The sequence below is a fragment of the Indicator indicator genome, chromosome 24 (assembly GCF_027791375.1).
Source record: "Indicator indicator isolate 239-I01 chromosome 24, UM_Iind_1.1, whole genome shotgun sequence".
NCBI lineage: Eukaryota > Metazoa > Chordata > Aves > Piciformes > Indicatoridae > Indicator > Indicator indicator.
Window position 1 is genome coordinate 11,827,294 of NC_072033.1, and position 12,463 is coordinate 11,839,756.

General features: G+C 43.8%; 1 protein-coding gene across 1 annotated transcript in view; it reads left to right on the forward strand.

Annotated features, from left to right (window-relative positions):
• The window catches only part of CDH4 (cadherin 4), a 463,608-nt gene extending 453,314 nt beyond the window's left edge, over positions 1–10,294 (forward strand). Inside the window, exons 13-16 of the mRNA XM_054391796.1 lie at positions 723–956; positions 5,749–5,888; positions 7,975–8,139; positions 10,088–10,294. Of these exons, the coding sequence (XP_054247771.1) occupies positions 723–956; positions 5,749–5,888; positions 7,975–8,139; positions 10,088–10,294 (746 nt within the window). The remainder of the gene's footprint in view (positions 1–722; positions 957–5,748; positions 5,889–7,974; positions 8,140–10,087) is intronic.
• Positions 10,295–12,463: the final 2,169 nt, after the last annotated feature.

Consider the following 12,463-nt stretch of genomic DNA (forward strand, 5'->3'; position numbering starts at 1 on the left):
TTCCAGTGTAATTGTCATAAGCCACAATCAGGATCAATGTTCATTTCTCTGACCATAATTGCATAAAGGCAGCCTTTTAATTTACCAGGGAACCAGGAGGGCTAGGTGAGAGTGAAGATTGCCAGTATGTGAAGGATTTTTATATTGCAACAACAAATGGCCCTAATTACTCCTCTTACTGGAAGTCTCAGCAGAGAATGGAAAATTTCATGGAGCCATGGGGTGGTTTTAGCTTCAAAGCTGGTCCCCGTTGCTGAGGTCTGGCACCCTCTGCCAGGGTCAGTGGCTTCTGTCCTCTCAGCTCTTGTATCACAATGAGAGGGAACACAGGAAAGATTAAGCTGGCTGAGCATGACATCAGTGGGCCGTGGGCTTCCTGATAATCCCAAGGTGGGAGAGTGGGCAAGCAGAGAGCCTGCGCAGTGGCCAGGGAGCATCATCCATGCTATAGCGTTTGCATTTCATGCCATTTTAAACACATATAACTGGATTTGTAAACGGCATCAAGGTAAGTTAGTGCTGTGGTGAAAACACAGAGTGTTTTGTAGAACACAGGCTGATTATTGCTAGCCTGTTTAGGCAGAAGGCTGAAGCTGTTCTGTTCAGTCATGCTGTTCTTCAGGATTGAGAAGACTGCTCTGGCAGAGAGGAGTGTGTACACGTGGGACTGCAAGGCTCTGCCAGAGCGTCTGTCATCTGCCTGTCTGTCTTGGTCTCTCCAGGTGATTATGCCCAGCTTAGCTTACGAATCATGTACCTGGAAGCGGGTGTGTACGACGTGCCAATCATCGTGACGGACTCAGGAAACCCTCCCTTGTACAACACCTCCATCATCAAAGTGAAGGTGTGCCCGTGCGACGAGAACGGCGACTGCACCACCATCGGGGCGGTGGCTGCAGCGGGGCTGGGCACTGGTGCCATCATCGCCATCCTGATCTGCATCATCATTTTGCTAAGTAAGTACCTAGGGGCTGACACTGCTGGGACACGACACATTTCCCATCCTGGTCCCTGCTGTCCTATCTCTATACAGGGGATTTTTCAAGTGCAAGTTCCGTGCAAAGGACAGAGCCATGAGCTTTGGGCTGAGGGGGTGGTTCATACATCTGCATTTGACCCTCAGCAAAGTGAGGTAGAGCACTCTGCATGCACTGGACTTCTTTTTCTGAGAAAAACAACTGTACAAACGTACTACACAGGCATCACAACAACCCTGTTCCATGCCACAGACTTGGAGAAGAGCGACTAGAAAGCTGCCTGCTGGAAAACGACCTGGGAGTGTTAGTCAATAGCTGGCTAAATATGAGCCATGGCCAAGAAGGCCAATACCATCCTGGCTTGTACCAGGAATAGCATAGTCAGCAGGAGTAGGGAAGTGATTGTCCCACTGTATTCAGCGCTGGTAAGGCCACACATAGAATACTGGATTCGGTTATAGGGCCTTCACTACAAGAAGGATGTTGAGGTGCTGGAGCAGGTCCAGATAAAGACAGTGAAACTGGTGAAGAATCTAGAGAGCAAACCTTGTGAGGAATGGCTGAGGGAACTGCAGTTGTTTTGCCTGGAGAAAACAAGGCTCAGACCTTCCCATTCTCCACAGCTATCTGAAAGGATGTTGGAGTGAGGTGGGCATTGGTCTCTTCTCCCATGGAACAACTGATAGAACAAGAGGAGATGGCCTAAAGCTGTGACAAGGAGAGGTTTAGGTTGAATATTAAGAAGAATTTCTTCCCCGGAAAGGTTTTCAAGCCCTAGAATAGGCTACCCATGGCAGTGGTGAAGTCCCCATGCCTGCAGAGATTTAAAAGCCATGTGAATGTGGTGCTGATGGACAGGGTTTAGTGATGACCTGGCAGTGCTGGGTTAATAGTTAAAATTGATGATCTTAAAGGTCTCTTCCAACCAAAAGGATTCTATGATTGTATGAACATTATAACTGACAGTGTGTTGTAGGTAATGATTGTGGAATAATTGTCCATGTTTTGGAGGAAAAAGTTGAAGGACTTGTCCAAAATTCTGTGGTAGACTCTGTCATAGTTCTCAGGTCCCTGGCTGGCTGTGGGTATACTGGTTCCCAGTAATGGATGTGCTGGTTATGAGAGTCTGACTAGTCTGTGACAGAGCCAGTGCATAGCTGTAGTTTTCTGGTTGTTCAAAGGAAGAGTTGGTCCCATTGTTATTCCCTTGTAAAATGCCATCAGACTGGGGAATCATGGTAGATTGGGAGCCTTTGTGGAGGAAGGATTCCCAGTTTGTCAGGAGCACTGGAGGGCTGAGGAGCATGCAGAGAAGGACTGGCCATCCTTTTGCCTGAGGCAAAGCCATTCTTTTTGCCCAGCAGTACTGTTAATCCCAGCCTTCCATGAGCATTACCAATAACCATGTGTGCACATGCTTAAAAATAAAAATGGTATCATTATAACTTCAAGCAGGAGTTGGCACAGTAGGAATAGATAAAAATGAGTGCTAAAATGAACAATGAGGTAAATACTCATCAATAAACACAGGAGGAAACCACGGGACTCCCATTAAAGCTAATGGGAGTTATGGTACTAAATCACATTTAATATTTACCCCCAATGTGTTTAAACAGAGAGCAGACAGAGCGACGTATGCTACGAATGTCACCTAATGTGGACGTGATATGGTACATTAAGAGAATGGGTCATCTCTGGGCAAACCTCCACCCTCTTGGGCCAGGGATAGGGATATCTCATTGTATAATTGGATTCCCATATTGGTTTGGAGAGCAAGCAAGAAACTGGGGGCTTTGTGGCTGTACAGTCCTCACTCCTCATCCAGCCCATCTGAGCCAGTGGAAACATCCCCAGTGCATCCTCAATGTATCCACAGCCATGATGCCCAATTTCTGTCCCAATAGCAAATCATTTTAGACTGCTCCCTTCAGCACAGGCCTTTGTTGCAAAAGCACGACAGTCACACACCCAGAAGAAAGCACGATACTCATGTTTGGTACATTTGGGCTAAAAATGTGCACTGGAAGCCTCAGAGATGATTAAACAGAGGGCCTCTTTCTGCTGGTCTTGTATAAATCCAGTGCTAAAATATGCTTTAAACAGCTGAAAATCCTATTGACTGAAATTAACTTCGGCTGAAGGGCATTTGATTTAAGAGATTCCTCTTTTCATTTTCAGATACATTATCCCATTTTAAATTAGGGTTTTTATTACAAAAGCATATTTTTACATTCATTGTCATTCTAATTGACTTTTTTTTTATCTTCAAGAGCTGCAAAGCACTGTATCAGTGATGAAAAATGTAATTTGCAATGAGCAGTTTTCCAGTTACATCCTCCCAATGTTTTGCCTCCTTTCTATCTGTTTTATATCGTCACCTCTGAACAATAGCCTGAGAAAAAAAGCAGATGCAGGAATTTTTTTGTGCTATTTGTCCATTTTAGAGTCAGCAGGTCAAAGTTTGATAGATTTAAAAGGAAGAAGCAGCAAGAGGACAGATCTGAGAGCTCAGGTGAAGGAAATTTCTGCCTTTACCTTTGCTCTAGGGCTTTTTTCTTCTTCCCAATGCCTGATGTATTAGCTGCACAAATAACACATTTAGAAGAGCAACACAGGAAAAAATTGTGAAGGGTGAAGACAATAGATTTCAAGGAAAACTACATGCAGAGTGAAAATGGGTCTAACAGCAGTAATTGCACTTCCCATTCTGCAGAGTGAATAAAAGGAAGGAGAGTGCACCACATCCGCTATTGACACTTTGAAGGCCTTTTTTTTTTTCTCAGGGTAGCTGTAAAGGTGTTAATGGCACAATTTTTTTCCACAAGTGCATGAAAAAGTAGCATTTTGTTTAAAAAAAAAAAGGAAAGAAAAAGATAAACTCTGGTAACTATTATAATATTGTCTTTGTGGACTAGGCAGGTATCTTGTTGTGAGCGACTTGAAAAGCAATGACAGGAAAAGGACTTCAATAGTCTGCTAAATAGCTGAGGTTTTATATTGCAGATAAGAGTTACATTTTCTTCCCTTTTTCTTTTTTTCTCCCTTGAATAGATCTAGGATAAGCATTAAAGAAATGCTGAACTATCTGAAAACAATTCTGTTAGCTGGCAGGCAGGGATGGCAGCCAGTTGGCACACAATGGTGGTAATTAGCTGTCCAGTCCTCTTCTGCTCACTTCACTGGATTCCCGTTGGGTATAAATACTTTGGTGCTTTGAGGAAAAGCTCAGATCTTCCTAACCAAGTCACCATGCAGTGGGGCTGCAGGCTGGGCTGCCAGCCCATGTCTTTTCTTCACCTTGGCCTTCAGTGAAGCCACACTGAGGCTTCATGAAGAGGCAGAGGGAAAGAGCACACCTGTAGTGTATGAGATGGTGGGAACCAACAGTTGTTCCTTCTCCTTATGCAGCTGGAAAACACATAGAGAGTTTGGGGTCTTATGTCCTGCCTAGGTTCACTTGTTTTGGCTGAATTGTTTAGACACAGTCAAGGCTTGGCCTAAGAGAAATAAACACATTCCCATGGCTAAACACTCCCACCTCCACTGTCCATCCATCTCTCCCTTCTGCAGACTGCCACCATCACAGCTTTATGTGTGGCTTACAAGGAGAATGGAAGGAAAGCAGACACGGGGAGGTACAGCTATATCAGCTGGCTGTGCTTGATGTCATTTTTGATGGCATTGTTTGCAGCTACTGAGTATGAGAATAAAATCAAGCATATTAACAGATTCTTGAAAAAGTCTCCTTATGTTAATGGAGACTCAGGTTCCTGGAGGGTCTTCCATGCAGTGAGTCTCAGAGAGCACACAGCCTTTGGGACATGGGTGGCCCTTTGAAGGATGAGGTTGTGGAGCAGAGAGACAGTGTTCCCTTTAGGTAAAGTTGTTTAAGAGGGGAAAAAGGTCTCATGATTCAAGAACTATTCATCTCTCTCTGGTACCTTATTGAGAGAGATTAGCCAGGGCTTGGCAAGTAAATGCTGATGCCTGAGGAGGTGGGCTGCATGCTATTAGACTTGCTCTCCTTTATTCCGCAAAGCAATCCCTGCTCCCCAGAAGGATTTCAAATAATCTTAGATCTGCTTTGCAAGTCGATGGCCAAATGCATGTACTAATGTCATCTTGGAAGTGTAAGAAAGCCTCACTCACCAAAAATGAGTATAAATGAGCTCAAATCAGATTATGGATCAGTATTACCCACACACTCTCCACCCAGATCCCTTTACACAGCATACTGCAGACAACAGCAAAGTGACTGCCGTGACATCGCTGTGTCACGCTGGTGGAGCAGCCACTCGTGCACAAGTGCTAGTCACCTGCTTGCTTCTCACCACCTCTGCAGCTCTCTTTCCTCCACCTTTATTTTATGCCCCTGAATAAAATAAATGTGGAGATCTAATCCTGAAAAGTCAGGATTTGGATCAGAAATCTTCAGAAAACGTCAGGTTTTGCACTTGTCTGTTTGCTTGTCCTTTGATTGTGTGTTTGACGTGTGATAAACATCAGCTCCATCAGCATTCCTGATGAATCTTAAAGAGATGTTTGTAGTGGAGGCCTGTCACAGTATTTACAGCTGTCACTGATCTCTCCCTTATAAATCAGAACATGCAATAGGATAAAATTTTATTCCTCATGCCATCAGCCAGTGAAGTTCTCCATAGCAGAGAAGGGCAGGTGAGATGCTGGGAGATGCCACCATACTCTGACCTCCATGCAGCTTGACCTCATTCCCTGTGAGATCCAGGCTCACCCTGCCTCTTCTCCCTTACAGCCATGGTTCTGCTGTTTGTGGTGTGGATGAAACGTCGGGAGAAGGAGCGCCACACCAAGCAGCTCCTCATTGACCCTGAGGATGATGTCAGGGACAATATTCTGAAGTACGACGAAGAGGGAGGTGGAGAGGAAGACCAGGTGAGAAGAGCCCACAGGTCCTGGCCAAGGAGGAGCTGTGCAATCTGTATTAAAAAAAAAAATAAAAAAACACATTCTTTTCACTGAAGCACTTGCAAAAGGGTTGCATTTGCTCTTGTTTATGTCCAGGCAGCTTTATTGGCTTCCCCAGGGTGGCCTGGACATCAGTGAGAGACAGCTGAGGTCCAGCATCTCACTGGGACACTCTCCTTTTCAGGGAGTCCAGTGGTACATGGATTTTGCTACCTTCCAGGCCAGCTTCCTGTGGAGTGACTATAAACCAATCTTTAAATAATCATTTAAACAATATTTTTGCTGATTTGGTCATTAAAATTGTGTATTTTACCATTACCCACTAGAGATCTTAGTAAAAGCAGCTAACAGCTACCACTCTCCCCTGGACCTGTGGCTGCCGGCACTTGCCTGAGCATCTGTGGGCTTTCCCTGCATTAACTTAATCATCTCTAATGGGTCTTTAATTTCTCTTAATTTCTGGATGTGGTTTCTGAGGGATGTCTGAATACATTTGAAGATTTTCTTTTCCACTGCCAAGTCTGCAGTGGCAAAGCTTTGCTTGTGACAGAGCCCCTAAGCCACAGCCTGCCTGTGTGTGTCAGCTTTTCTGTGGTGGCTTCTTCTTACAGATACCACTGCTGATGTCACATGAGAACTTCCCTTCCCTGGCCTGCACTCCTGGGATATGCTGTCCCTCTGCTACCTTTCCTCAGCTAAAATAGCAAAGTTTAGTCACTTGTGTTTGGGTCATAGAATCATAGAATGCATCAGGGTAGAAGGTCATCTCAGGACATCTTTAACTAGGTCAGGTCACCCAAGGCACCATCAAATTTGATTTTGAATGTCTCCAGGGATGGGGCCTCCACCACCTCCCCGAGGCAACCTGTTTCAGTATTTCACTACGCTCATTGTAAAAAACTTCCTCCTAATGTCCAATGTGCTCCAGTTTAAAACCATTGGGTCACTGGGGGGGTTTATTCCTACCTAACACAAGTAAAGATCCCATGACATGCAATTATGTGACTCTGCCTCACAGAATGGCTTTATTCTTGCTTGTTTGAGTGGATTGCATGGTCCATGCGTCTGTGTAGAGGCTGCTGTGCTCGTGGTTGATGTCAGTGAGTCCCAAGGTCAATGACTGGGGCTGGTGCTTAAGGACAAGATGAAACTCCAGCAGCACATCCTGGTGGCATGCAGAGGCAGACAGATGAGCCTGGCAAGAGTCACCATGGGGAGCAGGAGTGGGGACTTTGCCCAAAACTTGAGAATTTCCTATTCAACAGAAAAGTCGTTGCAATTAGCATTTCTTTTTTCTTGTCGCTGACAAGTTATTTATAAATATTGCTCCTGGAGGTTCAATCAGCCCTGTCTGAGCACAAGGATAGTTTCAGCAGCAGAACAAAGTACTGTTATAAGCATTCAAAGGAGCTCTAGGATCTGGTTTCAGGCAACGGCACTGGAGGCTTAAATATTTAAGAAAGGATTCGTTAAAAATAACAGCAAAGGAAGAGCAGCAAAACACCATTACCTGCATGAATACATTTTTGATGGAATATTACCTGCTTCTCATTCCTTGATAGAAACCTATCCTGTTGGGATTTTTCACAAGCAGAAAGAACATAATTACTTTGAAAGGCCTACATGCGTAAATGCAACGCACATTCTAATGTTTTTGCTTCTGTACAAATGTAATTGCAAGAATGCATCTACCAGCAGTGAGTCTTTACCATTATATTATGTGTTTCATCAACAGAAGTTATGCACATCTCTCTGCACAATTTTTTTATCCCAAAGATTTAGACGCCGCATAAAATATTCAGGAATGAGTTGAATATTTGATTTAACTATGTTTTAAGATGCACTCTTAGGAGGGCGATTTTATGAGCTGCTCAGAGGTCAGGTTTGTAATTTAGACAGAGGTGCTACAATACCCAGGATTGAGACTTGACAGCAAACTTCAGCTGAAATAGGTTTAGACCCCTCGACTTGTTTGTACACTGGGTGAAGGAATTTCCTTTCCTTCTGAAAGGAATGCTCTTGGTTTCACTCTGTGCCTTTCCATTTGTCGCAGGATTATGATTTGAGCCAGCTCCAGCAGCCAGAGACCATGGATCACGTGCTGAACAAGACACCTGGAGTCAGAAGGGTGGATGAAAGACCTATTGGTGCTGAACCACAGTATCCTATAAGACCAGTAATCCCACATCCAGGGGATATTGGTGACTTTATTAATGAGGTATGTTCTGTAGGGCACCCTGTGTCATTTCTTAAAAGCTTAGGCAGCCAACTAAAATCAGCCCTGCAACGTTTTCCTGGCTGCATGGCCCAAACGATAGTATTACTCACGTGAGGAGGCTCATGATTTGGGTGAGCAAAGGACACAGGGCTTGGCCTAATAAAGGCACTGAGGCTGTAGAAAGCTGAGGTGCAAACAAGATCCCAAGATTTCTGACGTGGGTATCACATACACCATGCTATTCGACATCCAGGCAGTATAACCTGATCCTGTTCCCTGTGGATTACTATGGATATTGCAGTTGTTGTCTGGACATGGACAAAGAAGCAAGGTCCTCATGGGGAGGTGGTGACCAGGCAGCTGCAGGGGATGCCAAAAGCCAAAGGTGCCATTTGTGGCCCCTGGAATTGTCATTAAGTCTGTGCTCTCCTAATAAGCTTTATTTGGTCTGAAGCTTCAGGGAGTTTGCAGAACAGAGAGATCTCTCTCAGATCAGAGAAGGTTTCTGTATTTTGTGTTACACTGCTGCTCCTTTATCTGCTTGTGCAAATATCTTACCCTTTAGTATTTCTTACCTCGGTTTTAGTTTTGAGTGATTGAGTGGTTACAAACCAATCAATGTGTTATTTCCTCTGAGAGAAAACACACCATCCATTTCCCAAGTCAGAAAAATAAATGTTACAGCTATTTAATTCTGTTATTATATCCATTTCCTGCTGTGCTTTTTCTCATTTTCATCATTAAAATTCCTTTTTCTTTGGTTCCTGCCCATCCTTCACACACACATCCACACACATCCATGCCTGGCAAGGCTCACTCTTACACACACTCAGGCTGCTCATCACTGCAGTAAAACCTGCTGCATCTCCCCATGCTCAGACTGGGCTCTCTGCAGGTGTGAATGCAGAACATTTTGGTTTATTGCAGGTCCTTCCCAGGCGGTTTTTCCTGACCCTGGGCTGCTGTGAAACAATTCTTTGTCTCCATATCCTGAGGCCATCTCCATGGCCTGCCTGCACTGCTGTCTGCAATGCTCAGGAACAGCAAATCTTCCCCAACCTCTGCTCAGGGTTTCATAACCCAAATCTCTCCTAATTGCAGAACTTTTTCCTTTCCCTAAAGGAATCAAAATCATCAGAATTAAAATAGTGGCTTTTGGTAGGAGGGGAAGGATGCTGCTCATTCTTTCATTAGCCGAGGTGGAAATCTTAAAAAGCAACCCCAGAGAGGACATGCTGTCCAAAACTGAAAGCTTTTCAGATCCAGAGTTGGATCCTTGGGAATAACTCACCTCCTGATCCATCTGGCTCTTTTACAAAGGGACTGGGAGTTAGTGAATTTTCTGCTGGGGGCAGCTGGGAGGGCTCCACCCGGAGACAAGCATCCAGACAGAGGGAAGCCTCTGGACCCTCGTTTCTTCGTCATCCTTGCTGAGCTTTTCACCATCCTTATTGAGCTTTTCACTATTCTTGAGCTTTTCACCATCCTTATTGAGCTTTTCACTATTCTTGAGCTTTTCACTATTCTTGAGCTTTTCACCATCCTTATTGAGCTTTTCACTATTCTTGAGCTTTTCACCATCCTTATTGAGCTTTTCACTATTCTTGAGCTTTTCACCATCCTTATTGAGCTTTTCATCATCTTTATTGAGCTTTTCACCATCCTCATTGAGCTTTTCACTATTCTTGAGCTTTTCACCATCCTTATTGAGTTTTTCACTATTCTTGAGCTTTTCACCATCCTTATTGAGCTTTTCACTGTTCTTGAGCTTTTTACCATCCCTATTGAGCTTTTCACTATTCTTGAGCTTTTCACTGTCATCGCTGAGCTTCGCTGCAGAGATCCCAAACATCCCACCACCCTAGACCCTTATCTGAGCACCCATCCTTGGCACCATCACCATCAACCCCACGGGCGGCATTAACACCATGTGTTTGCCCCCCACCAGGGCCTCCGTGCAGCAGACAACGACCCCACAGCCCCCCCATACGACTCCCTGTTGGTCTTCGACTATGAGGGCAGTGGCTCGACCGCCGGCTCCGTCAGCTCCCTCAACTCCTCCAGCTCCGGGGACCAGGACTACGACTACCTGAACGACTGGGGGCCCAGGTTCAAGAAACTGGCGGACATGTACGGGGGAGGCGAGGAAGATTAAACTGACCTCACATTATTTAAAACAAAACACACACACACAAAAAAAAGGAAAAAAAAAAAAAGGAAGAAGAAAAGAAAATAAACAATTTAGGAAAAAAAAAAAACCAACAACAAACCCACAGATGACAACAACAACAACAACAACACAAGCCGATGCAGAAGCAAGAACTGTACAGATGTGGCAGCTTTTTTAATTAATTAATATCCCCTGCTGACTGTATTGTTATTTTTAGTGGTGATGTAGGATGTTTCTTTTTTGTTTTTCCTTTTATTTTTTTTTCTTTCCAGTTTTGTTTCATTTTGGTTTATTTTTAGGATATGGAGCTGTCTCGCATGAACACTTGTCTCTGCTGCAGTTTTGGGGTTGTTTGGGGGTTTTTTTGTTGTTGTTGTTTTGGTTTGGTTTTTTTAATGTCAGCTGGGATATTGCTCGTTTATCTGCTTTATGACTAAAGAGAGTGAAAGGCACTCTGTCTTAACTTGAATTTCTTAGAACAGAAGCACTGTTTTTAAAATATATATATATATATATTTGAAAGTGCCTTTTGGTGCATGTATCAGATTCCCTTCAATCTCAGGAGTGATGTAAACAAACATAAAACCATCCTGGGCAGCACTCCCTGTGACCCTAAGCCAGTCCTAGCTGGGAAGGAGTTAACAAAAAGGAACTATGGAGATTGTTTCTTTTTTGCCTTTTTTTTTTTTTTTTAAGGGGTTGACTCATTCTGGGGTGGAAGAGGATGGGGGTTTGGGGGTGGGGGGAACATAGTTTTGAGTCAAAATCTTAACAGCCATCTTTAAGCCTCAGCAGGTGGTGAACTAGTCATCATGTTGTATATAATTCAGTGTAATCAGATGCAAAATACCGACTGGGGGCTCTGTTGTCACCTGGTCACACTCAATGTAGCTGCATAGAACTATAGCATTGATAAAGCCTTTGGTTATTGCAACAGAAATCTCCGACAGCCCTTGCCTAAACACTACAAAGTAAATCGTGACATGACCAAAGGCCCATTTGTTTGTTTTTATGCTCTCGGCGTGTTTTGGCTCCCACGACCTCCTGAGTGATGTAAATACCAGCTGGGTTAGGGGATGGTGTCCTGCACCTCCAGGGATGCCCGCTGGCACAAAAGCCGATGGTGACGTTTTCCTCACGCGAGGAGGAGGTCGTGCAGCGGCTCCACTGGAGGCCAGGGCAGTGCTAAGGGCAGGAAGCGTTTATCAGCACTTTTGCCATCCGTAAGTATGAAGTTAGTCTAGTACAATATTAATGCCTTGGAGCATTAGTAGCCAAAGCTCAACAACATCGTGTAACTCAGCTAATGTGTGTCCTTTCTCTTCGATGGGTAGGCGCTGCTATCTGTAGTCAATGTTTCTTTTGGAGAAGAAGTGCAAGGAGGGGCTATTAAGTATCTTGTGGTTAATATGCTCAAGCATTGCCAAGTAAGCAAGAGGTTTTGCAGCATCCAGGCATAATTCAACATCAGTATTATAAGTGGTAGCATACTACCTAGTTTATATGTAGGGTCAGTTTAACCAATAACAAATAGTTATTAGCTTTTTTTATTACATTTTTCCTTTACTGATTTGGACTAGTGGGTTTATGTCTAATGTTTGTAAAATGATTTAGACTGCATGGATGTGTAATATAAATCACATTTAATGGATTATGAGCCACTTAATTAATGTGCTATGAAATCTTGGATTACCTGTGTTTTATATTCTGCAGACGATTTTGCAGTGGGTTCGCTACAACTTGTAAAAGTGCTTAGATATATTTTCATTTAAATCCAAGAATGTGCACAGTATTGGAAAGTGATTATCCAGGGGATAATCATGCTTTTTTTTTTTTTTGATATCTCTATTAATTCTCAAGTTGAATGCTTAGAGTTAAAAGGACAAGGGGGGTGGGGAGGGCGGGGGGAGAGAGCGGGAGAATGCAAGGACGAGAGCTTGCGGTGATGAGTGGTCGTCGTTTCAGAGGGTAAACTAGGCTGCAAGATCGTCTCTATAGAATTTTTGAAATGCTCTTAGTGCATTTTATATTTCACTGTATCATATTTTCTATAAAATGCAATTTCTGTAAATTAACGAGCATTTGAAATGTGTCTTGTATGAAGTGGAATGTGGTAAAAGTCTGCCTGAGGGGACTCCGATGTTACCGGTACGT